At 38.6% G+C, this 24,718-nt stretch overlaps 3 protein-coding genes across 3 annotated transcripts; 1 reads left to right on the top strand and 2 right to left on the bottom strand.

Annotated features, from left to right (window-relative positions):
* Nucleotides 1-60: 60 nt before the first annotated feature.
* LOC137709735 (pentatricopeptide repeat-containing protein At1g08070, chloroplastic-like) lies at nucleotides 61-2,303 on the bottom strand. Its single transcript, XM_068448717.1, has one exon. The coding sequence runs from the start codon at nucleotides 2,265-2,267 to the stop codon at nucleotides 465-467; it is 1,803 nt and encodes a 600-aa protein (XP_068304818.1). The 5' UTR covers nucleotides 2,268-2,303; the 3' UTR covers nucleotides 61-464.
* Nucleotides 2,304-3,765: 1,462 nt separating this feature from the next.
* On the top strand, nucleotides 3,766-7,010 carry LOC137710371 (calnexin homolog). Its single transcript, XM_068449329.1, is given in 7 exon segments — nucleotides 3,766-3,831; nucleotides 3,833-3,964; nucleotides 4,063-4,132; nucleotides 5,013-6,142; nucleotides 6,246-6,317; nucleotides 6,402-6,515; nucleotides 6,606-7,010. Coding segments are annotated over 7 exon segments (1,740 nt in total). The 3' UTR covers nucleotides 6,762-7,010.
* A 3,886-nt stretch (nucleotides 7,011-10,896) lies between these two features.
* Nucleotides 10,897-17,054, bottom strand: LOC137710545 (ribonuclease TUDOR 2). Its single transcript, XM_068449606.1, has 17 exons — nucleotides 16,875-17,054; nucleotides 16,224-16,409; nucleotides 15,952-16,026; nucleotides 15,737-15,850; nucleotides 15,540-15,650; nucleotides 15,200-15,406; nucleotides 14,868-15,086; nucleotides 14,686-14,793; nucleotides 14,316-14,486; nucleotides 14,022-14,219; nucleotides 13,558-13,923; nucleotides 13,225-13,455; nucleotides 12,964-13,149; nucleotides 12,807-12,887; nucleotides 12,525-12,719; nucleotides 11,561-11,938; nucleotides 10,897-11,279 (listed from the first exon to the last, which is right to left on the bottom strand). The coding sequence occupies exons 2-17, from the start codon at nucleotides 16,377-16,379 to the stop codon at nucleotides 11,088-11,090; spliced, it is 2,988 nt and encodes a 995-aa protein (XP_068305707.1). The 5' UTR covers nucleotides 16,380-16,409; nucleotides 16,875-17,054; the 3' UTR covers nucleotides 10,897-11,087.
* Between the last annotated feature and the right edge of the window lie 7,664 nt (nucleotides 17,055-24,718).

The raw sequence follows: 24,718 nt of genomic DNA, 5'->3' as shown, positions 1-24,718 counted from the left end.
TCTTACAACCGTATTTAATGCGCAATAATGCAATTTCAACTCCAACTTAATGAAACCACTTACTACTACGGTCTAGTGATATTTTTCTTCGCTTGTGAATGAGAGATTTTAGGATCGATTCTCGCTAAAGGCGAATTTTTTAATCATATTATTATTAATTCATTGTGAGGTTAATTACCCTTGAGGTTATCTCAAGTGGTGAATTTGAACACCCAAGAACCTTATCCCAGGGTTTTAATCCCGTCGTGGTCGTTGATCTTCTTCCGGCGGCGCCTCTCAGCCATCAAATCTTTAGTAGGCAACCCTTCTTTGCCTAATGATCCTGGATTACACAGCAGGATTCGCATTCGAGCAACTACCGCCATTCTTGGCACTGTCATCTACCTTGAACTAATCATCAATACCTCAAATCTTTCTGTTCGGTTGCCAACTTTCCAATAAGAATTGTGTACCATCCAAACTCCCTAATCAAATCTTTCTGATGGTATGACTTTGTTCATTCCTCTAAGCGTCTCGTATATCGAATCAATTTGACAATGTGAACAATCTGCAACAATGAATTCATGAACAAGACCGTCTACTTCTATAAGAGAGCAACCCGGCTGCTTCTGGGCACCCTGACGAGGCGTACCCTTCCTCATCCTGCTCACTTCATGCCACCTTGATGCCGAAGCATATAGATTCGATAACAAAACGCGAGACTCAAACTTTCTTGGTTCTAATTCCTCAATCTTTTTGGCTATAAACTCTGCCAATGCTATGTTTCCATAAGTCCTACATGCAAAAAGCAGAGATCGCCATATAACCACATCAGGTTGGATTGGCATAGCTCCGATGAACTTCTCTGCTTCATTTAACAGATTAGCTCGACCAAGAAGATCCACCATGCATCCGTAGTGTTCAATGCGAGGAGTGAGGTTATATATTCCAGCCATGGCTCTGAAATAGTGAAAACCTTTATCCACAAACCCGCCATGACTGCATGCTGACAAGATGCCGAGGAACGCGACCTCGTTCGGCCTCACATCACTCGCTTCCATTTGTGTAAACACTTCCAGTGCTCCGACAGAGTCCCCGTTCATAGCAAGACCAGTTATCATGGCAGTCCATGTAAATACATCTCTATTGCTCATGTCATGGAAAATTTCAAGAGCCCGTTTAATGTCTCCGCACTTCGCATACATGTCAATCAAGGCATTCTTCACGGAGATGTTGGTGTAAAAGCCGATTCTTTCGCAGTATGTATGCACCCATCTTCCATGGCCTAATGCACCCGAACGCCCGCAGGCTGATATCACACAAGCAACCATTGCCGCGTCTGCTTCAACTCCATCTAATTGCATTTCCCTAAACAATTCAATCGTATCCTTGAACGAACGTGACTGAGCATAACCAGCGATCATAGAAGTCCAGCACACCACATTTTTGTCCCTAATTCTATCGAAAACCTTTCGAGCCTCATCCATGCGCCCACATTTCGCATACATGTCGATCAAAGACGAACCCAAGAAGACGTCCAAAGTGAACCCCCTTGCCAACACTAACCCATGAATTTGCCTCCCCAAATGAAGACAACCCATCTTCCCACAAGCAGTGAGAGCACTGACCAACGTCACATTATCGGGCCTTGTAAATGCAAGCATTTCGTCGAACATCTGGAGTGCGTCCCAGTTCCGATTGCTCTGCACATACCCAGAAACAATGCTGTTCCAAGACACCACGTCGCGGACTGAAACAGGAAGCAAGTCGAAGACTTTACGAGCACAGTGAAGCATTCCGCATGCGGAGTACATCGAAACGAGGCCATTTTGAACGAAGACGTCGGTTTCGAGCCCGAGCGCGATTGCCAAACAGTGAAGCTCTTGGCCCTTGTGGGGAAGACTGAGACGACCGCATGCTTTGAAGAGGAAAGGGAAGGAGTAGTTATCCGGCAGCAAATGGGGAAAACGACGTCGCACGAGATTGTAGTGAAAGAGCGCTTCTTGCGGGGAGGAGCTGTGGCAGAAGGCTTTGAAGATGAAGTTGCAGGCGAAGTTATTTGGGTTTTGAATCTGGGAGAAGATGGCACGGGAAAATTCGAGGCGGCGGTGGGAGAGGGAGCGGAGGAGGAGCTTGCTGGAGAGGACGGAGTCGGTGGCGAAGACGCCGGAAGTAACGGCGTGGGAGAGGAGTTGGTAGAACTGTCTGGGGTCGAGATCTCCGTCGCAAATTTCTAACAGAGACGGCCGTTTTGGTTTTGGTTTTGGTGCGAGGATTCGAAGTGACATTGCGGCATTGCAGGCTCGTTGCCCGCCACTAACCAAACAAAACAAACGAATACCACCGAGTGGACGAAGCAAGTGATAAAGCGCTTATAAGAATTAAGTGTGTTTGTACCAATCAATTCCGAAATTATTAATTACCGGTCAATAGTATACCGTCAAGAATCCATAAGAGTTTCCCTCCAACCAAGAGGCCAATCACAACACAAGTGTTGATATCAGAGACCAATCATAGCGCGACACGTGTCAATATCAGAACAAAGCTAGAAACTCTCTTCTATAAAAGAGGATCATTCTCCCACAATAATTCCGAATGTCATTTGTACTAAACTATTCGCTAGAACTCATTAAATGAGAGCTTGAACCTATGTATTTGTGTAAACCCTTCACAATTAATGAGAACTTCTCTACTCCGTGGACGTAGCCAATCTAGGTGAACCATGTACATCTTGTGTTGTTTGCTTCCCTGTCTCTATCCATTTACATACTTATACACACTAACGACCAGAGCAATCTAGCGAAGGTTACAAACTTGACACTTTCTGTTGTACCAAAGTACTTGCTGATTTTATGCATCAACAAAGTGCTTTTTAGAGAAGTCACCTTGTGTTCATATTTGATGTTCCTTACCTTTACTATCTCTACTTATTGCTGAATCTAGAATTATAAATTAGCCATATTACGTGACTGGATGTTACTTATTACATCAATTATTACGATGAACAGTTACTTAGCATGTAATTATCAAATCATATGATTAGTTAAAATAGTTGAAAAATGCAATCTATTTGAATTTTTTTATTGATAAATAAAAGGGAAGCGATCTCGAATCTCTCTAGTACTCCTACGATTTCTATCATTTTAATGAAAAAAACATTACTCGTATTATTACTCTAATTAGTTACCATATTATCACTTCAAACAAAAAATATTGATGTATTACGTAATTTTTAACATATTAATATTTCTCTTCTCAAAATTAAAAGACTCCCAAACTCTTAATAGATAGAGGAATTGGATCCTCGCCGAATCCCCTTTCTGGGGATCCTAAGAATCAACGCACACGTATTGTTGATAAAAAAAATAGTGCGTCTACAATTAAATATTTTTAAAAGTAAAACAACCTCGTTTTGCATGAAAAATATAAAAAATAAAAAAATTGTAGCCTTATGATCTTTAATCAACGATTCGTGTGCGTTGATCTCTAGATCTCAAGGAGGGGATCCGACGAGGATTCAATTCCATAGATAGAGACCTAAAAAAGCATAAGTGAAATTTCATCGTACAATAAAACCAAAAAAGAATTGAGAAATTTCAAATACTCATTTGGACTTTTGACCCGGCCCAGTCACGAGAAAGAACAGAACCAAAAGGTTGGTCGTAACTCGCAAGGGACGCAACGATGCGTCAAGTTTTTGACGTGGCGGGATCTCATTGGTCCATTGAACGTGGCACGTGATTTGATTGGCCGAAGCAAGTCGAAGGCAGTGTTGTGCAGATCTATATGTACAAGGCTCAGAACCCTTTCCCAGAGAGAGCGGACTCGTCTAGGAACTTCGACGAGAGAGAGTGAGAGAGATACAGAGGAGAGAGAGAGTTTTAGAGAGAGAAAGATGGTTAGGGTTCGCGGTGGTGTTCTTCCGGTGCTGCTGGTGCTGGTAGCTTGCTTTGCATTTCAGCAGCTATCTGCTTCCGACGATACGGTAATTCGAATCGTCTCATTTGTAATTGCAATTTCATGATTTGAATCTCAGATTTGAATCCCAAATTCTTACCAATTTCGATTAATTTGTGAATTTAGGTATTTTACGATTCGTTTGATGACGCATTCGAGGGCCGATGGATCGTTTCTAGCAAAGAAGAGTACCAAGGTCCGTTCTTTCTTTCTAATTTAAGAGAAAAAAAGATGATATCTTAGATGTGTGTGAATGTTTGTATTTGTTTGTAGTTATTGGATCGGTGTATGATCGATCCATCGATCTGAATGATATTAATGGTTTCGATGTATGTTGAACTTGAATATTTGCGTTAACGTAGATGTGGGTTATGTCAGTTGACCAGGGCAGTGTGCCTGGGCCGCTTTGCATTCGTGTTCGAGTTCCCCTTGCACCCGAGGTCGGATCACCCTCCCCCGTAGATTATAGTAGTTTAGAATGTTGTTTTGTATACTGTTAAGCTAATAGATTTGAGTGGAGTTAAACAACGATACAAATGTTTCAATGCGAAAATTGCACCATTTGTTTCCTCTAGATTTATAATGAGATAGTTATCAGTGATGAGTCTGTATGTTTTAATGGAATTATTCATTGCGTACAATGCCGTGGCCGCTTTGCAATTGTGTCTGAGTTCCCCTTGCACTCGAGCTTGAATCCCCCTCCCTCCGTAGGTTATGGTAGTTTAAAATGTTGTTTTGTAAACTGTTAAGCTAATAGATTTAAGTGGAGTTAAACAACGATACAAATGTTTAGAAGCGAAATTGCACCTTTTGATTCCTCTAGATTTATAATGAGATAGTTAGCAGTGACGGGTCTGTATGTTTTAATGGAAATATTCATTGTGTGCTTGGATTTTGTTCTTGGGGCATCGTATAGTTTTTGTGAATCATAGTGGCCAGGAATCATAACAGAAATATAGAATTATATGTCCCCTGCTTATCTAATTTATAAATTTTAGCTCGTCGATCATGATTTGGGTGCATTTCTTGCTGTATTTTGAGTTGCAAACTTATGGGGATGTCTAATTTGGGTTTAGGTGTGTGGAGTCACTCGAAGAGCGAGGGACATGAGGATTACGGGCTTCTTGTGAGTGAGCCTGCCAAGAAGTACGCAATAGTGAAGGAGCTTGAGAAGCCTGAGAGTCTGAATGATGGAACTATTGTCCTCCAATTTGAGACTCGTCTCCAGAACGGGCTTGAATGTGGTGGTGCCTATCTGAAATACCTTCGACCTCAGGAGGCTGGATGGGAACCTAAGATATTCGACAATGAGTCTCCTTATTCGATCATGTTTGGACCTGACAAATGTGGGCTCACAAACAAGGTTCACTTCATTTTCAAGCACAAGAACCCCAAGAGCGGGGAGTACGTTGAACACCATTTGACGACTCCACCCTCTGTCCCAGCTGACAAACTTACTCATGTGTACACTGCCATTCTTAAACCCAATAACGAGTTGGTAATTCTGGTTGATGGGGAAGAGAAGAAGAAGGCGAATTTCCTATCGGCTGATGATTTCATGCCACCTCTTATTCCTACCAAGACAATCCCTGATCCAGAGGATAAGAAGCCTGAGGATTGGGATGAGAGAGCCAAGATTCAAGACCCAAATGCTGTAAAGCCGGAGGACTGGGATGAGGATGCCCCAATGGAAATTGTAGATGAAGAAGCAGAGAAACCTGAAGGATGGTTGGATGATGAGCCTGAGGAGATAGATGATCCTGATTCCACGAAACCAGAAGACTGGGATGATGAGGAGGATGGTGAATGGGAAGCCCCAAGGATCGAGAACCCGAAGTGTGTGACCGCCCCTGGTTGCGGTGAATGGAAGAAGCCAATGAAGAGGAACCCAGCTTACAAGGGAAAATGGCATGCCCCACTTATCGATAACCCCAGTTACAAGGGTATCTGGAAGCCTCAGGAGATTCCAAACCCCAGCTACTTTGAAGCTGACAAACCCAACTTTGAGCCTATCGCAGCTGTCGGCATTGAGATCTGGACGATGCAAGATGGTATATTGTTTGACAACATTTTGATAGCGAAGGACGAGAAAGTTGCACAAACATACAGAGAGACCGCTTGGAAACCAAAATTTGAAGTTGAGAAAGAGAAGTCGAAGGAAGAGGAAGATGTTCAAGGCACAGATGGGTTCCTTGCCACCGTCCAGGTAAATGTTTTGCAGCTTATCAATTCTATACAGCTGTTCTTATGGAATTTATTTGATGGTTACTTGGTACAGTTACTGATGATCGTATTTCTATTTCCTGCAGAAGAAAATATTTGACCTCCTCTACACAGTCGCAGATCTTCCCTTCTTGAGTTCCCACAAGCCTAAGATCGTTGTAAGTCATAAGTCTTTCGTTTATTATCCCTTTTGAGGGTGATTTTCCTGAACGCAATCTAAAATCCAAGCTTGTTTGGTGCAGGATCTCATCGAGAAGGCAGAGGAACAACCAAATCTCACCGTTGGCATCCTTATCGCGATTGTGGTGATCATCTTCACTGTCTTTGTCAAGCTACTCTTCGGCGGAAAGAAACCTGTGAGTGCCGAAGCTCCTCAAAAAGACCAAAAGAAGTAGTTGTAGCTACTGATGTTGCTTGTTGCTAAATGTTGCTTTATCTTTATGCAGGCAAGAGTTGAGAAGAAAACCACCGGAGCCACTGCTGCTTCAAGCAGTGCAGCTGCGAAGGAAGACGAGAAGGAGAAGGAAGGTACTTCATCTGAGAGTGAGAAGGAAGGAGCCGCTGCTCCTCGCAGAAGGACGACGACCAGGCGTGAAAACTGAGGCGGAGAAGAGGGAGGAAGCTACCGATGACGATTTTCACTTCCATTATCTTCAAATTTTGAGCCTAGTTTTGTTTTTGTAGGTTATTCATGACTGTTGGCAATATTTTTCTTTTTCTTTTTTGTTTGTGTTTTTTAGCCTTTTGTGTTGAAACAGTTAAATGCATCAGGAGGAGTGTAAATGACTCATTAATTAAGCTGTGATAGTTCCTTTCAAGTTTCCAATGACCAAAACAAACAATTGCTTTTACAGCATGACCTTATGTTTTTTGTTGGAGAAATATTCTAATCTAATACGGTAAAATTGGTGTAGAGTTTTGGCCAAATTTGGATATGTCCAAAATTGACCATTTGGAAGTGGTCTATTTATTAAACACAACTAAATAAATTGAAAAAAAAAAAGAACCGAAAAGATGACTGGTTTCGGGAAAGTTTTGTCCCCAAACATATGAAGAGTAGGATTCTCTCATCTACAAATATTTCTCTCTTTTAATCTCTTTTTATTTGAACGGTCATAATTAAAGCACGTCAACATTTAAAAATAACATCCTTATAAAGAGAAAAAGAGGAAAGTGAGAGGAGGGAAAAAATTGTTAAATGTCCTATGTGATTGATTTCAGTGTACAAGAGGTTGCACAACAAGTGACGGAGTAAGGATTTTATTTGACATTGATAAAAATGTTCTCATATTAATTACTAGCTATACATTCAATTACGATTGTCCATATCAATAGTTTTCACAACGGTTCATTTGAGTTTGATTTTTCAGATATACAATAGAAATGATTAGGTTGACTGAGTTTTATAAATGTATCATTTTATAGAATCATATTCATGAGACCCGCATAATACATTAAACAGTTAAACTCTCGAGTTAAGACGCAAATTTTCCGGTTAATTGTGAGTTTGATTCTAATTTAGAAGAAGTAAACCCAAAGTTTCAGGTCTAAAATTGTGGAAGACCTAAGCAAAAGTTGTTGATGGTGCACTCTCCTCTTAGCCATATATGGATCCAACCTTAACCCACATGTTGTTTTTCCTCTATTTAATCATGCTATTTACATGTTGTTTTCCCTCTATTGAATCATGCTATTTATATTTACAAATCCATATATCTTGGTCTTATTTTGCAGTAGAATATCTGATGCAAGCCCTAATTACTTGCAAGAATATAAACTATTTATGGTATTTTCTATTTTTTTTTTTTAATTTCTTTGGGGTCAAGTGATATCTAGTGAGAGAAACGTGACACTGTTTGGGTCAAATCCTTATTATGTAGGTTTCTCCTCAATGTTTTCGGGAACCTTCCGCTGATTATGTAAGGTTTCTCCTCAATGTTTTCGGGAACCTTCCGCTTATTATGTAAGGTTGTAGATACGCATTTGATTATTCTTTTAGAGTGTGTTTGTTTACCTTCACTAAGCCTCACTAGACTGGACTGGACTAATAATTAGTCCAAGCCCATGTTTGTTAGCAACAAGGACTACGTTTAATGGTATTAATCGGGACTCGCGTCGACTAAAACCTTCGCTTGTGTATGATTCTTAGAATTGATGCTCTGTATGTAATTTAGAATCTTAGAATTTGTTTAAATTTGAATGATGTAGGTAGATGTGAAGTGGGTTAATTTAATGGCTGAATTGGTGGCGGTGGTGGGTGCAGGTAGGGGTGGACATGGTGGCAGAGTTGGTTGGAGTTGCATTGGGTTCAAAGGGAAGGAATGTGGTGCTACAAAATAAGTATGGACCTCGAAGACTGTCAATGACGGTGAAACTCTCCTCAAATAGGTAATTAGTTCCGCATTTGAATTAGCCAATTGCTGTTTTAGTATTTTAGAATCTTCGAATTGATTTAAATTTTAATACCGACATAAATTGAGTTGTCCTTGGTGGCATTAGTTTAACTTTAGTGTTAATAAACAACACTCAAAATATTATCTACCAAATTATCGTTCATTGCTCATGTGTTTATGGTTCCCCTTGTATTGCACACTGACTGCCCACAAAAGTTTGATCTTCCAGCTCCATTTGTATTGCACACTGCGGGACCATAGACAATTGTTGCATTCTATTTATGATGATGCAATCTGTGCATTTGGAGCGATGTAATTTGTGCATTTGGAAAGCTTGGCTACACGTATAGTAGTGACAAATACAACATTAAACTAGACCTTGTGTTCTTTTTCTCATGGGATTACATATTCTGGACACCCCGTAGCCTGTGCGGTTGCAATTGAAACACTCGAGATCTACATAATTAGGTTAAGGGCATTGAAGAATATGTGAATGAACTCAAGTTTAAGCACAAGTAGTTGCAACTTGTACATGTATTGATAGCTCATGATGGTGAAAAAAATATGTAGACTTTCATGTAAAAGCAAAATCCTTTCCCCGTTTTGTTTGTGAGATGAATGATATTTTCAATAAAGCATCTTTTATCTCTTTAAAAAAATGTTTTTTAAACAAGAAAGTGGAAGTTTTCATAATTAAATATAAAAAATAAAAAATAAAAATTTAGTCCTGGCTAGTCCAGTACTGTATCAAACGCTTTACAATTTTAGTACTGCTTAGTCCAAGCCAAGCCAATCCAGCTTAGTCCCTGAAGTTAGTCCAGTCCGAGATAGTCCGGTGCAACAAATGCACCCTTACTATCTTATTCAAAGATTTCTTACAAGTATAATTTTTTGCAAGTATCAGTATATACTTATTTACAAGATATATAAAAAATTTATCTAAATCCGCCTAAGTCGCCTAGACCCAGCCAAACCGCCTAGGCGCTAGGGGCCAATCTCCCGCCCGACTAACGCCTAACGTTTTTTAGAACCTTTTTTCTTACAAAACTTCAGCAAAATTAAAGGGAGGAAGTGGGGATAATTATCTCCCCTCCTATGTATCTTCCATTTCATCTCCTCCTTATAAAGTAACGCATATGAGGGTTGTTGAACAATTATGTAACGCATATGAGGGTTGTTGAACAAATTGATGAGGACAATACAATTCAAGAATTTCTTCTGACTTTCCCAGCAGCTCAACTGCCAAGTTCTACTATAGAGTCAAAATCAACCCGAGGCGTAAACTATATTTGGTGTGTAGGAGGGTAAATAGTGGTGTGGGGCCGAGGGTAGAAGAAAAAGAATTATTAAAAAAAGCAATAAAAAATAAATAAAATAAAGCTCATTAAACATGTGGCACAACTTTAAACCATTAGGTTTCTTTTGAACCGTTTATAGTAAAAAGGGACAAGAAGGGGGAGAATCCAAGTCTAATAGGATCATGATCCTCTCTTTAGCTAAGGATGAGGATCCTCCTGAACAAACTCATCGGGCCGTTCAAATTTTATCCAACGACTACAAACAGAGAGCTCCTCTAAAAATTATAATAATTATAACCGTTGAATAAAATTTGAACGGTATGATAGATTTGCTCAAAATGATCCTCACCCTTAACGAGGATCCTGATCCAGTCTAATAAACCCGCTAACTTCTGCTGCAATTTGACTTTGACGTTATATGCAGAAGTCTGCAAAACCGACTAAAAACTCACGAGTCACAAATTTTATAAAAAATAAAATTGTTGTGTTTTTAAAGATCTTCTGCGTGCGAAGGAAATAAGATGTTAAAAATTTTTGAGTGCCAATAGAGCCATCCCGTCATCTGTATACACATAAGAACCAAACTTGTAGTCAGAATAATAGATAATCTGTTTGCTCTGCATAAAAGCTTTTAGCTTTTAACCAAAATGATCATTGAGATTTGTGCAATACATTACTTTGATTCCTAAGGTCCCTGAGATTGTCCCCCTCAATCATTTTCTTAACTGTAATTCTGTGAAAAAATTTCGTTAAATTAAAGAAATCATCAGTTCAAGCAAAGGGTTTCTCAATTTTAACAGATAATTTTCATGAAAGAACCAAAATGATTGACGGTGAACAATATCAAGAACCAAAATAAGAAGTTATGTCAATCTCAATAACCATTTTTGCTAAAAAGTTTTTAAAAAATCATCTTTATAACATAAAATTTGGAAATTTATGCCCGATATATAAATAAATGAAAAACACTAATTAAATGTCAAGCTTTCTGATCGACAGACAAAATTGTCTAATTAAACGTTTACCTTATTCGAATTTTGTTAAAAAAAAAAAAAAATATGTTCCCTCTCATCTAAAAAAAACAGACAATCCAAAGACCGAAAACAAAACTCAACTGCAACACAAGGTTCCTTTTTTCTTCTTTCTCTAAACAGCATATGATATATGCCTATAACTTAAACTCATCTTACGCCATACTTGTTTTTGTAACTTAGCTTCCGTCAGTATAACTGTATATTCATCGCTTGCCAGCAGCTGTGGCTTTCCTAACGGAAGGAACGTCCTCATCGTCGGACTGGATGTCTCCGTAGCGCCACATCCCCCGCCTATCGGTCCTCGCTTCTTCCTGGAACTTTTCCAAGTTCTCAATTGCCGTCTTCCTCTCCTTGGTTTCACGTTTCTTCATTTTCTCTAGCCTTGCAAGTCCTTCCTGAAAATTCCACAAATTTGAACAGATGAGATTCAGCAAGACATTACGAAAAAATAAAGTTTGAAAGATTCGGAACAAGCAATATATATTAATATATGATGAGGGTTCTGTTTGATTGAAGCATGGATATCAGTACACAACAGACTAATAAATCCTTCCTTTGATTTCGAGCAAAACAGTGGTATGCGTATCACGGGTAGGATTGTAAAGGGCAGCAGAAAAGAATTTAAAAGATGAGATTTAAAGCTACCATAACTAGAAAAAAGGGCTACAACTCAAACCTGAAGCATGGCGGCGTTCACGCTGATCTCAGCATCCACAGCAACAAGAGTCACAACAAGCACTGGTCCAGTTCCCTGGCCCTTAACTTTTCCCCCTGAAAGATCCCTTTCCTCAATCATGGCCCGAAATTCATTGGCACTGTTTAATGTGTGCTCACTTAGATACTCAGCTGCTTCTTGACCAAAGTCCTCCTCCAAGGCCGGGACTTTAACGTATGCAAGGCTGCATAATTGAGCAAGACCGGGTGCAGAGGAAACTGATGGGTCAAGAGGCCGTATCTGGCTGTAAGGGACAAATTCTTGATTACCATAATCTATATAGAACACTTCAAACTTGTCTTTAGGGGATTCCACAGCTCCTCGAGGTGCATTGACAATCTTTGCATGAAGACATACACATATTAAAAAATTTGAAAATTTTGAAGACTGAATAGAAGAACATTCAGTGTACAAATCACATAATCAGATGCAATTGTAGTGCAAGGAAAATGTAAACTATCATGCTACTTATGAACGTTGGTGAAACTTACTATATCAAAACTAGCAATTGTAAAACAAGAAGAAAGATTTCACAGATAAAGAAATTCATTTCATTTGCATCATATAGTTCACTTCCTGTCAAATGTGTGTGTAACATCAACAGACTTGCCTTCTATGAATATAGAGAAACCTATAATTTAATGCCAGATGATAAGAACATCACTTTTCCTGGAAACAAAAGACTTGAGGTAAATATAGTGTTCATCAAGGGAATATGATTATCAACTGGCTATGTTTTTATCATCCGGCCACTCTTTTTCTTGGAAAAATTGCTAGCAGAAGTATATAAATAACACATTAACAATTTATTTTAAATAGGGAAGGGATGAAAGGGAAAAAATGTATGCTAATGCACTGAAATAACTCAAGATTAAAAATTTATTACAATCGGAAAATAAAACTGATGTTTAGGGTTGTAACTCACCATTGCTCTGTTCCAAGAATTATCTGCACTAAACTGAGCAAGGACAATGTCACCCTTCTTAGGATTATAAGCCCCAATTACGGGAGCTTCTTGAAGGTTCAAAGATGCAAGCTGTTGCTGAATAGAGGCAATTTTCTGATCCCCAATTGTCTGAACATAAAATTTACCACTTCCCAAAACCTCTGTCACCGCTACCTGAAAGTAAGGAACAAGATAGATGTTACTTAACATTTTACAACATGTAGAATGGGCAATAATAAAATGCAATTGCATTCCAAGTACCTTTAGCACTTCTTTCTGTTTGGTGTTGTCGACAGCTGAACCATTGGGAACCTCCTCTCCTTCTACGTAGTTCTCCCAAATCTGCAAAAAGAGAATGTAAATTAACATAGTTAACAGGAAGACAGCTGTAATAATGTAGGTATGTTGCTTCACATACTTTCAGTTTCTGCCTTTTTGCAGATTCCTCAGCTTTTTCAAGAAGGTGCCCATCAGGGATTTCACCGCCAAAGGAATTCTGATATTTTGCAAGGCCAGCTTCAACGAGGGCAACCGCCACATTGGTCTTTGACTCCCACAAAGATCCCAAGAAGGTCCCAGTTCTATCAACAGTCTCGACTTCAATCTGTAAAAGACATAATTTCATCAAAGCAAGAACATAACTAAGCGGCAACAAGAATTTAATGTTAAATGGGATTACCTCAACATCTCTCTGCATAATTCTTCGTCTCATGAGCGCAATTGCTTCTTCTGAATATGGCTCCTCACGCCCAGGACATCTGACACCAGAGAATGCGAAGGCAATGCTGCATGTTTCCTTGGGAATCAGTAATTTAAAACGATGCCCACTGAGGACATATTCCACAATGGCAGGAATTTTCCTCCTTTTCTGTAAGAATGGAAAGAAGTCCCTGGCTTTCTTTGCTGATGCCTGTTAGAGACAACACCAATTAAGGAAGGAGTGAAATTACATACCGATTGTTAGACACATCAATTGAGGAAGATATGAGTGACATATTATTTTATTACTCACCACTGTCAAGTCTGTAATGTGCATGACTGGAGATTCCTTGGCAGAATGTAATCCTTTCTTTCCAGCAGTAGCACGTGCTTCTGCTGACATAAGGGCATCATAATAGTTTGATCTCTCCTCAAAATCTCGATGTTTAATAACAGTGCCAAAGCCACGTGAAACCACCATCTCAGCAACATTCACACCAGCCTGCTGGCTGGCAGTCGCAGATGAAGCAGGTGCTGGGGTGTCATCACCCTCAGCCTTGGTAGGAGATGCAAGCAAAACTGTTCCAAAATCCATTACCCTGGAATCGGCAGGTCCAGAAGTAGCTGCAGCTCCCTCTCCGGGGCTGACCTTCCTTGAATACTCCATTTGAACATTTACCTACAAAACATGCCAAATGGAAATATTAAAATTTATTTGGAACTAAGAGAGAGACTTCTATCATGAAGAAAACATTGAATCAAAACTAGATCTCATACTTGACGTCCAATGAGGCGTGTTCTCAGGAACTCTTTGGCTTCACGAGCATATGGAGCTGGCTTTTCTTCTCTACGAGGATTGCCCATTTTCGGACACCTAATACTTGAAAGATTAACTCGCCTCTCCGCCAGTGGACTGCCAAATGGAACAGAATCATCAGCGACAATCACACAGTCCCCACTTACAACCTCCACAACCTGGAAGAAAGAAAATCAATTACATGAGTACATATAACAGGACAAATCATAATGTTGTGATAAACATACATAACCATAACTTTCATTACATACTACCTTTCCTGTGAAATTCTGGTTATGAATTGCTTTTGAATTTGTAGGTGGGGCTGTGTAGTTTGTCCAAATCCTCAACTTGTTTTTCTTTGCTTGAAGCTCTGCAGTCTTCAGCCGCCGCTTCACATCGTCTTCCAGCGTGCTTGCACTCCATTCAACGTATTTTGCATAACCCTAAACAAAAGATTGTCAGTACGCCCTAAATATGAGTCTCAGGGAGGGTATAAGAGATTTACAATCTGACAATAAAGCATGCAATAAGCTGCACAGAAAGATTGAAAGCATGCCATAAATATTTCAACAGTCGGGGACAAGAAAACATTAGTCATCAATAATGTTAAATTTAAAATCACTGCACAGTTTAAGCTCTTACATTTTCAACAAGCTCCAGGGCCAAGTCTTTCGCCGAGTCCCCATCAGGGTAATATACTGACCCAATCAAATTACTGAACTTGTCATTGCCTTCCAGAACGATGCGGACCTATAAATCGACCACGATATTGATAAAATTGTAATAACAATGTCCAAGATAACCTGCAATAGAAAGTTGCTTACATCTCTATGCAACACACGAATTTCTGTAAAATGTTTAGCTTCCAATGCAAATGGATCTGCGGCAACTTCAACAGACGATGCTGTTGAAGCTAGAATCCTTTGAGCAGAAGTTAGAGGGGCTCGAGGTTCAGAAGAAACATCCCCGTTTGTTTTATCGGAAGTTGTTTCTGGTTCAGTAACTATGTCTGATGTTATAGGTCTCCTTCCCACCGATGGGGCCTAATTGGAATAGAGAAATTATGTTATATATACATGTTATTACTTTCAGAACAAAAATCAGATATGAACAAAATCTTATGCATACATGTCCAGATTGAAGAAAGAAAACATACCTGAATTCCTGCAACGAATACTTGGACAAACTGAAAATCCGGAAGCAAGTAGGCCCTAACTGTGCTTCCATCCCGAACCTGCTCAACAATACATTCCATTGGCCTGCCCTTATTTTCAGCCAACAGACTCACGGCATCTAAGTTGCCAGCATTCCCGATAGCAGAGGGAGGTAGATTCCTTTTGGATGCTTCACCAGCACCAGGAACCTGTAATTATGAACAAAATAATCATGTTTCATGTCGTCAAATACATAACAAGTTTGAAGTCAACTTTCAACATGCTGCAACATATTAGATGTACAATATAAGAAAAAAGGAGGGAAAGAATTTAAGTACAAACCTTGCTATGAAGACCAAGGCCCTCGGTCCTAGCTTGCTCTTGGAGACGTAGCAGCTCTGCAATGTAAGGACTCGCTTCTGCTTTCTGTGGACCTTGCTTACCCTCCTTGACCTGCACAAACAGGATTCAGCTTACAGCCATTAGAAATAAACATTAAATAAACAATCAGCATCCAATAGAAGTGAAAAGATAACTACCTTTGCCCAGCCTTCAGCAACAACCAGCATCGCAAGATTCTTGTCACCAAGGAAAACCGAGCCGAATTCCCGCCCTATCTGTTGTACAACATAGTCCACTCTGAAAGCCACCTCCTGTTTGGAAAATATAATGAGGTGGATGCATCATGGACATTATTATGAAAGATGACTAGTATGGAGATAATAAAGCACAAGCAAGTATTTAAAATAAGCACCTTTCCTATGCAGAGTTTCCTCAGAAACTCCCTGCTGCCCCATGCAAATGGCTCATCCTGGCCATCTCTACGAGCCTAGCAATAAAAAACATCACAATAGCAAAAGCCATTCAGAAATGTCAGCGATCAAAAAATTGAGCTAAAACAGAACCATCATCTGTAATTATAAGTCTCAAATGGACGAAAAGACCAAGAATTTACAACAATTCAATGCAAACGCCAAATTAAAAATACATAGGTGGATGAAACACAAAGGATGTTAATCGTTTTACCAGTTTTGGAGCCATAAGCGATGACAGAGTGATGGTTCTTTCCGGTGGGGGTCCGGCCTTGTTGGCTGTGAGGGCCATGACGACCAAGGAGTCCCCTGAAGGCACAGCCTTCACTCTCCCTCTGTACCATCCTGTGGAAGCTGTTGATGATGCCATCTCAACAGCCTTCTATAGTTTGACAGAGATCTACACCACGACATTCCAAAAAAAACACATCAACAAAAACCCAATTAAATTTCAAACAACACAACCCAATTAAAATTCAAAAAAGCCACAACCCAATTAAATTTTAATCACCAAATCACAATTAACATTAAATATCTCTCCAACGCAACATGCAAAGCTACAATCTTTACAAACACCACCAACCAAATCCGTATCAGAACGACACCATTCAGATCCAAATTCCATACCAACAACGACGTGCATCAATACGACAACGACACATCCAATACGACATGGTAAAAAAACAGCAGAATTAACCGTTCGGATCACAAGATCTATCAATCACCGCAGATTGCAAAACCAAACAGTTTTCAGTCAAATTCATCTCAATTACGCTTAATGCAAACAATAGCAATCCGATTAAATGATCCGAGACAAAACTTTCAACCCAGAGAGATCTAGGAACGCAATAGATAGAGAGATTACCAAGCTGGATCGGATCAGGCTATTCGGATCTATCCGGACCGACGAGGTTTATCCGATCCCTAGGTTCGTCGAAACAGCGTCGTCGAGCGGCGGAATCCAAAGCGAGAGCGACACGGAAAGAGAGAGATTTCGCAAGCTTTCAGACGCGTTGCGTATATAGACGACGGAGAGCTGTGCATCCAGCAATTCGTTTATATTTATACCCTGCGTTTTGGCTCGAAATTACCCAACATACCATGGTGGTCTTAAATTCTTTGCTTGGATATCCTTTCCATATAGGGATTATTTCAGAAAATTGGTTATTTTTAGATGGGGAATTATGAAATTACCAGTCTGTCCGGTGACCCAAAATCCATATGGATGTAGGTTCTAATCCCAAAAGGATTTTGACACGGATTAGGACAACTTACCGGCCAACACTTTTACGATGTCATATTTTTGACATGTCTTGATTTCCTCTATCCACGGGGTTTAATTTTAACCGATTATTCAATAAAAGACGTCACCAACTCTCATGTCTATCCTCAACAAACACTAATAAGTAATATAAGGTCAAAAATGCAAAAGGCAAAGCACTAACAAGCAATTACAAGGATTTTATTTTGGTTTGTTTTATTACATCATATGGAAACAAACATTTTATATATCGTGATTGGTAATTCTGATTTGTTTAAAGAATAAATTCTAACACATTATATGGATTAAATACACCAGACGTCATTGTAGTTGTATACATATTTCCTCCTTGAGAGAAGAATACAACGCAACTAAACAAACCTAAAATTTATCTGATTTCATTTCCTTTTAAGAGATAATGGTCGTTTATGTATTAACTTTACGTGACTTTAACCTTTTTTATCCTGTAACCGATTGCTTTTAGATATGTCATCTATCTTACTTTAATTCACTCTGACACACTCCAAGAAGAGTTACTTCAACTAACTAGTATTCGTTAATTATTTTCCTCCCAATTTATATGATCAACAACGTCATTTGTCCCACTTTAAACCTCTATGTCGCACTCTGAAAAGAGTTAATTCAACTGAACTCGGTCAATTTATATGATCAACAATGTCATCCTGATTCATTTGATTAATAAACTCTGACACAATTTCCTGCCTTTTGTCGCTAGCTATGCAGCGAATTCCAAAGATCTAAGGATTCCCTTTCTTTTTAAACGATAACAATTGCATCTGTATTAAATTTACATAACTTAAATGTCTATATGCAATAACGGATTGCTGTTAAATATGCGATGTGTCCCGCTTCAATCTTCTATGCCAAATCGCGTAAGTTGTTAATGCAACAAAAAAATTTGACATAATCATTAAAATGAGGACCAAATTAAACCACATGTAAAAGATATAATCATTGTGGTAAATAATCATAAAAAACGTAGATAGAGGACCTAAACTTTTCTAAAGAGAGATGATTTCCACAATCTTTTTAACATTGTGCCACGCTCATGTTGCTTTATCACCCGTGATTATCTTTTGAGAGAGATTATATTCACACATCTTAAATTACTTCTTCCACACTCTTTTACTTTTTAAATATTTTTCTATCAAGTGTTAGTATTTTGTAGAAATATTAAAAAATTAAAAAAATATGAGAAGAATAATTTGAGATGTGTGAATATAATATCTCATCTTTTAATTGATTCGATCCAAATGCGAGAGGGAATTAAGTGCAAACTTCACTTCTCTTTTCGAACCATTTTCCTCTTGTAATTACATTGAAAGTTGTTGTCCCAACAAGTACAAATTCTTCTTTCAACAAATCCAAGAAAAAATAGGGTATTATCTTTTGCAAATGAAAGTTGTACCTTTACTTCTACTTTTGTACTATGAAAATAACGAATCCCCTTTTTACCACTTTTTAATCCTGCAGGCCTAACAAAGTTCCATACCCATTTAATTCTGGAGTGTGATATTTCCACGTTTTTTTTTACTTTCAAATACTTTTTGATTTACGAATATCGGATTTGATGAATTGAAAAAGATTACATGATAAAAATTAACAATAAATGTGTAAGAAGTAAAAAATCGAGTGTGGATAAAACATCTCTTAAGTGTTTATAAACTAATTTACAATTAATTAATTAAAAAAAAAGTCTGCCTAATCACAGGCACACTGACGTAGACTCACAGTACCAACTTTTTTACCACTCTGGGTTAAAATCTAGCGAACTAGATGCGGGGGAAGAGGGAAATTTTTTACTGCGGCGGTAAAAGACAGTTGATGACAGCGGCACCGGTACTTTTCCAGTGGTGGCCTTCTGCTGCTGCTGCCACTTCCGCAACTGAATCTTGTTTGCTTTAAGCAACACATGCAAATCTGCAAACTTCTTTTCTGACACTTCTAATTTCTTTCTTTTTTTGCCTTTTTTTTTTTTATTTGGCTTGTGTGTTGTTGCCCCGGGGGGGGGGGGGGGGGGGGGGGGGGGGGGTGGGTGGTTCATATTTTGGCTTAATTTTGATTAGGGGTCTAATTCCAAAATTAGGAAGCTGTTAAGTTTTCCATGAATTCAAAAAAGATACACTTCTGTTTTTGTGTGAACAAAAAGCAAGGTAGAACTTTTTATTATTGTTATTATGATATGTAATGTGACCCACAATTGAAAGGGTTCTTCAAGAGCTAAGAGGAAATGGGAAGGGACAATTTTCAGTTTTCTGTTATTTGTTTTCGAAAAGTATGCACAAATTAAACCGGTTACAGATTTATATTAAAAAGTAAAGTTGAAGAAATGCGGAAAATTAGCTACACAAACACACAAGTTTTCTTTTTTATTTACAAGGAATCACATATTAAATGCAAAAGGGTTATCAAATAACAACTTACGTGTACCTCATTAGTACACTGCAACTACTGCATCTTATACCAGAGATATATTCATGTAAAGATATCTTACACGTGGCATTGTGTCGATAACCAACCGAGAAGTCATAGTAACGATCCAAAGGGGTGCATAATGCATGTGAGTCATTCCCCTCAAATATATAGGCCGGTAGGCCCTAAAATACATTTGATATTGGATTATACACATCAACCCAGCTTTATGAAACTTTTTTTCCCCATCATATGAGTTGTAAAGTAGGAATGAAGATAAACGTGACCAAAAAATGCAACAGCATGGGAGATCATGCAGCTTTGGCCGGATCCAGAATCATGTCATTCAGCCCAAGATTATCAATCGGAGGTCGCTTTCTTCCGGTGGTCACAGATGTTGGATTTGGTATGAAATTAGAATTGTATTCTTAACTAAAGTAGGAATCCTAGTTGCAATGAGTATAGGAAACTTGGACGCAAGTTTTCAGGTGGTGTTTGGATTCTAACTTAGTTTGGGATTAGGTTTGTGGCTAGGTTGTCTAGTATAAATATGTGTAAACCTTAACGTTAGGGTGTGTGAATTTGAGAGACTTGAGAGGCAGCAGAACTATTGTGAAGTTTATTGTGAGTTCTTTTGTAATCCTTTATTGATTAATAAAGTGAGCTTCCGTTGTTCATATCTTTGTGATTGTTTTGGTTTAGTCATCTTGCTTGTGTTCCAACAAGTGGTATTAGAGCTTGGTTCAGTGATTAAGCCAAAACAATGACAAAACCTGATGACTCCAGCAAGAGTGGAGATGATGGGGGCACTGAGGTTACCAAAACATTAGTGCAAAGTGCTAGGTTCGAGATCAAGAAGTTCGTCAGGACCAATAACTTCGCTATGTGGCAGTGCAAAGTTAAGGATGTGTTGATACAACAAGGACTACTAGTAGTACTTGAAGATACGCCTATGTCGATGAAGAAGGAGGAATTACAGCGGCTGAATGCGCATACATGTTCCACAATTCGGTTATGTCTTGGCAAGGCACAAAAATATGGTGTGATGAATATTTCATCGGCCAAAGAACTATGGGATACACTGGAGTCCAAATATTTGAAAAAGAATGCAGAAAATAGACTTTATCTTAAGAGTAAGCTTTATCGTTTCCAATATAAGGAAGGAACAAAGATGATTGATCATCTCGAAGAGTTTAACAAAATGATTGCTGAATTGTTGAATTTAGAAGAGACGATTAAGGATGAAGACAAAATGAATTTAGAAGAGACGATTAAGGATGAAGACAAAACGTTGATCCTGATGAATTCTTTGCCTAAATCCTATGAATCATTTGTTACGACATGGATTTATGGTAGAGAAACTATTAAATTTGATGAGATCTCAAGTGCTGTGATGAATCATAAAGTTCGAAATCTTGATAGACAAGAGAAGAACAACTCTGAAGCACTAATGGTGAGAGGAAGATCAAAGGAAAGAAAGTCTGCAAATAGGAAGAAAAGCAAGTCTCGCACAAGAGGTAACTCAAGCAACAGAAAATTCTTGGATAAAGATGGGTGCGCTTTTTGCCATGAGAATGGACATTGGAAGAAGGATTGTCCTAAAATCAAGGCTAAAAACAAGGAAAAAAATATGAGGATTCAGAGGCAAACATTGTTGAAGCTGATAATGAGGATTTTGTTTGTGCCCTAACAGCAGCGGAAAGCATAGACTATGTAAATCAATGGGTGCTTGACACTGGATGCACTCATCATATGACTTCCCAACGTCATTGGTTCTTATCTTTCAAAAGTATCATTGGAACTGTGTATATGGGTGACGATAATCCATGTTCAACGCTAGGGATTGGCAATGTTATGATTAAGCATCATGATGGTGTAGTTCGTGAGTTACAAGGAGTAAGATATGTTCCAGACCTCAAGAAGAATTTAATTTCCTTAGGCACCCTTGAATCCCAAGGTTGCAAATTTTATTCTGAGAATAATATACTTAAGGTAGCTAGAGGGGCATTAGTGATAATGAAGGCTCCAAGAAGAGGTTTGCTTTACTTGTTGGAGGACAAAACCATGGAAAAATAGGTGGCTATAGTGGCAGAAGGTGATCAAGAGGATACATCTTCTCTATGGCATATGAGGTTGGGGCATGAGGGAAACAAAGCACTGTAAGGGTTGATTAAACAAGGGATTTTAAAGGGAGCCAAAAGTGGAAAAATAGATTTTTGTGAACATTGCGTTATTGGCAAACAAACAAGGGTAAAATTTGGCACTGCAATACATCAAACTGAGGGTATATTAGAGTATGTACACTCAGATGTCTGGGAACCTGCAAAGAATGAATCTTTAGGAGGGAAGAGATGGTTTGTGTCCTTAATTGATGATTGTTCACGAAGATCATGGATTTATATGATGAAGCACAAACATGAGGTGTTGAATATTTTTTTGGAATGGAAAAACACAGTTGAAAAGGAGACTGGCAAAAAATTGAAAGTCTTAAGAAGTGATAATGGCGAGGAATATACTTATGATCCCTTCTTCAAGATATGCAAAAAAGAAGGTATTACTTGTCACTTTAGTGTTGAGAAACTCCCCAACAAAATGGTATTGCAGAGAGGTTAAATCGAACATTGCTGGAAAAGGTGAGATGTATGCTTTCACAAGCAAAATTGCATAAAAGATTTTGGGCAGAAGCATTAAATTATGCATGCCATATTTTGAATCGTCTACCTTCTGCAGCTTTAAATGGTAAGACTACAATGGAATTATGGTCAGGAAAAATAACTCAAGACTATGAAAGACTGAGGGTTTTTTAGTGTGATGCTTACTACCACGTGAAAGAAAACTGGATCTGAGAGCAAGGAAAGCTATCTTTTTAGGGTTTAATAGTGATGTCAAGGGATTCAGGTTGTGGAGCACAGAACTCAAGAAGGTAGTAGTGAGTAAAGATGTGACGTTTGATGAATCCCATATGAAACTTAGAGAGGATAGGAATGTTGTCTATAAGGTGAAGCTATCAACAGATAATTCTCAAAAATCAAGCATCGAGAATAATGAACAAAATTGTGTCGACCAAGAAGAAAGACAAGACGAAGAAGCTATGGTTGATGATATTCAAGCTCAAGAAGAGTGCATTGCCAAGAGCAAAGGAAAAAGAGATGTTGTGCTTCCTGCCAGATTCAAAGATTGTGTTGTATGTATGGCATACGCATTACCAGTAATCGAAGTTGATATCCATGCAAGTTTTACTGAAGCAGTGGGTAGTGGAGAAGCAAAGCATTGGCATGAAGCTATGGATGACGAGATGTTGTCACTCAAAGAAGAATAAAACCTGGGAATTGGTGAAGTTGCCTAAAGGAAGAAAGGCCATTGGGTGCAAGTGGGTATATGCAAAGAATGATGGAATAGATCATGCAAGTCCAGTAAGGTTCAAAGCCAGACTAGTGGCTAAAGGTTATGCTCAGAAGGAATGAGTAAATTATAACGAAATCTTTTCTCTTGTAGTGAAACACTCATCCATCTGAATTCTACTTGCATTAGTGGCACAATTTGATTTCGAGTTAGTCCAGTTAGATGTAAAAACTGATTTTTTACATGGAAATTTGTCTGAAGAGATTTACATAAGGCAACCTGAAGGTTATGAAGAACAAGGAAAAAAGGGTCTAGTCTGCAAGCTCAACAAGTCACTATATGGTTTAAAGCAATCACCGAGGCAATGGTATTTGAGGTTTGATAAGTTTATGAAGGATCATGACTACACTAGAAGTCATTACGACCATTTCGTGTATCACAAGAAATTAAGTGGAGGTACATATGTCTACTTATTGATTTATGTGGATGATATGCTTATTGCCTCTAGTGATATAACCGAAATTACAAATCTCAGATGCAGAAAGAGTTTGAGATGAAAGATCTTGGTGAAGCAAGGAAGATTTTGGGGATGCAGATCACTCAAAACAGGAAGGAGGAACTGGTGTATTTATCGAAGAAACAATACTTGGAAAAACTGCTACACAAGTTTGGCATTAGTGAGGAAACCAAATCTGTGAGTACACTTCTTGCTTCTCATTTTAAGTTGACCACTCAACTATGCCCTAAGCGTGATGAAGAAAAAGCTAGGATGAAAGATGTTCCTTATTCCAGTTTGGTTGGAGGGTTGATGTACGTTATGGTATGTACTTGGATCGATATTGCTTATGCAGTGGGAATTGTAAGTAGGTTTATGCATAATCTTGGAAAAATGCATTGGGATGTTGCTAAATGGATACTGAGATATCTTCATGGAACAAGGAATACAGGAATTTGTTTTGAACAAAATGACGGAGAAATTGATAAGTTCTCTATTGGTTATATGGACTCTGATTTTGCTAGTGATTTAGACAAAAGAAGGTCTACCACAGGGTATGTATTCACTATGGTGAAAGGTCCTATATGTTGGAGATCAATACTACAACCAACCATTGCTTTATCAACCACAGAAGCTGAATCTATGACGATGGCTGAGGCTATTAAGGAGGCTATTTGGACACTTGGTTTGATAAAAGATTTGGGTGTAAATCAACACAAGTTGGATTTGTATTGTGATAGTCAAAGTGCCATTTACTTGGTAAAGTATCAAGTACATCATACGAGGACCAAGCATATAGACGTGCGATATCATTTTGTTCAAGAGGTTATAGCTGAAGGTGAGATTCTTGTTAAGAAGATTGCTACGGCTGATAATCCTGCTAATATGTTAACAAAGGTAGTTGGTGTATCAAAGTTCAAGCATTACTTGGATTTGGTGCACGTTAAACAAGTTTGAAACTTGACAATGGTGGAGCAATGGAAGCAGATGAAGTCTCTGATGGAATTTCTTACCAAGGTGGAGATTGTTGGATTTGGTATGAAATTAGAATTGTATTCCTAACTAAAGTAGGAATCCTAGTTGTAATGAGTATAAGAAACTTTGACGCAAGTTTCCAGGTGGTGTTTGGATTCTCACTTAGTTTGGGATTAGGTTTGTGGCTAGGTTGTCTAGTATA

This window comes from Pyrus communis, chromosome 12 (genome assembly GCF_963583255.1).
Source record: "Pyrus communis chromosome 12, drPyrComm1.1, whole genome shotgun sequence".
Lineage (NCBI taxonomy): Eukaryota > Viridiplantae > Streptophyta > Magnoliopsida > Rosales > Rosaceae > Pyrus > Pyrus communis.
The sequence above is the reverse complement of the archived record's forward strand: the minus strand, read 5'-3'. Positions and strand labels throughout refer to the sequence as shown.

Excerpts from the sequence above, each read along its gene's own strand:
- LOC137709735 (XM_068448717.1), bottom strand. The coding sequence starts at position 2,267 with ATGTCACTTCGAATCCTCGCACCAAAACCAAAACCAAAACGGCCGTCT.
- LOC137710545 (XM_068449606.1), bottom strand. The coding sequence starts at position 16,379 with ATGGCATCATCAACAGCTTCCACAGGATGGTACAGAGGGAGAGTGAAG. Across the intron at positions 13,456-13,557 it reads ACATTACAGACTTGACAGTG|GCATCAGCAAAGAAAGCCAG; the intron begins GTGAGTAATAAA and ends TGTCTCTAACAG. Across the intron at positions 11,939-12,524 it reads ATTCTTGGAACAGAGCAATG|ATTGTCAATGCACCTCGAGG; the intron begins GTGAGTTACAAC and ends CTTCATGCAAAG.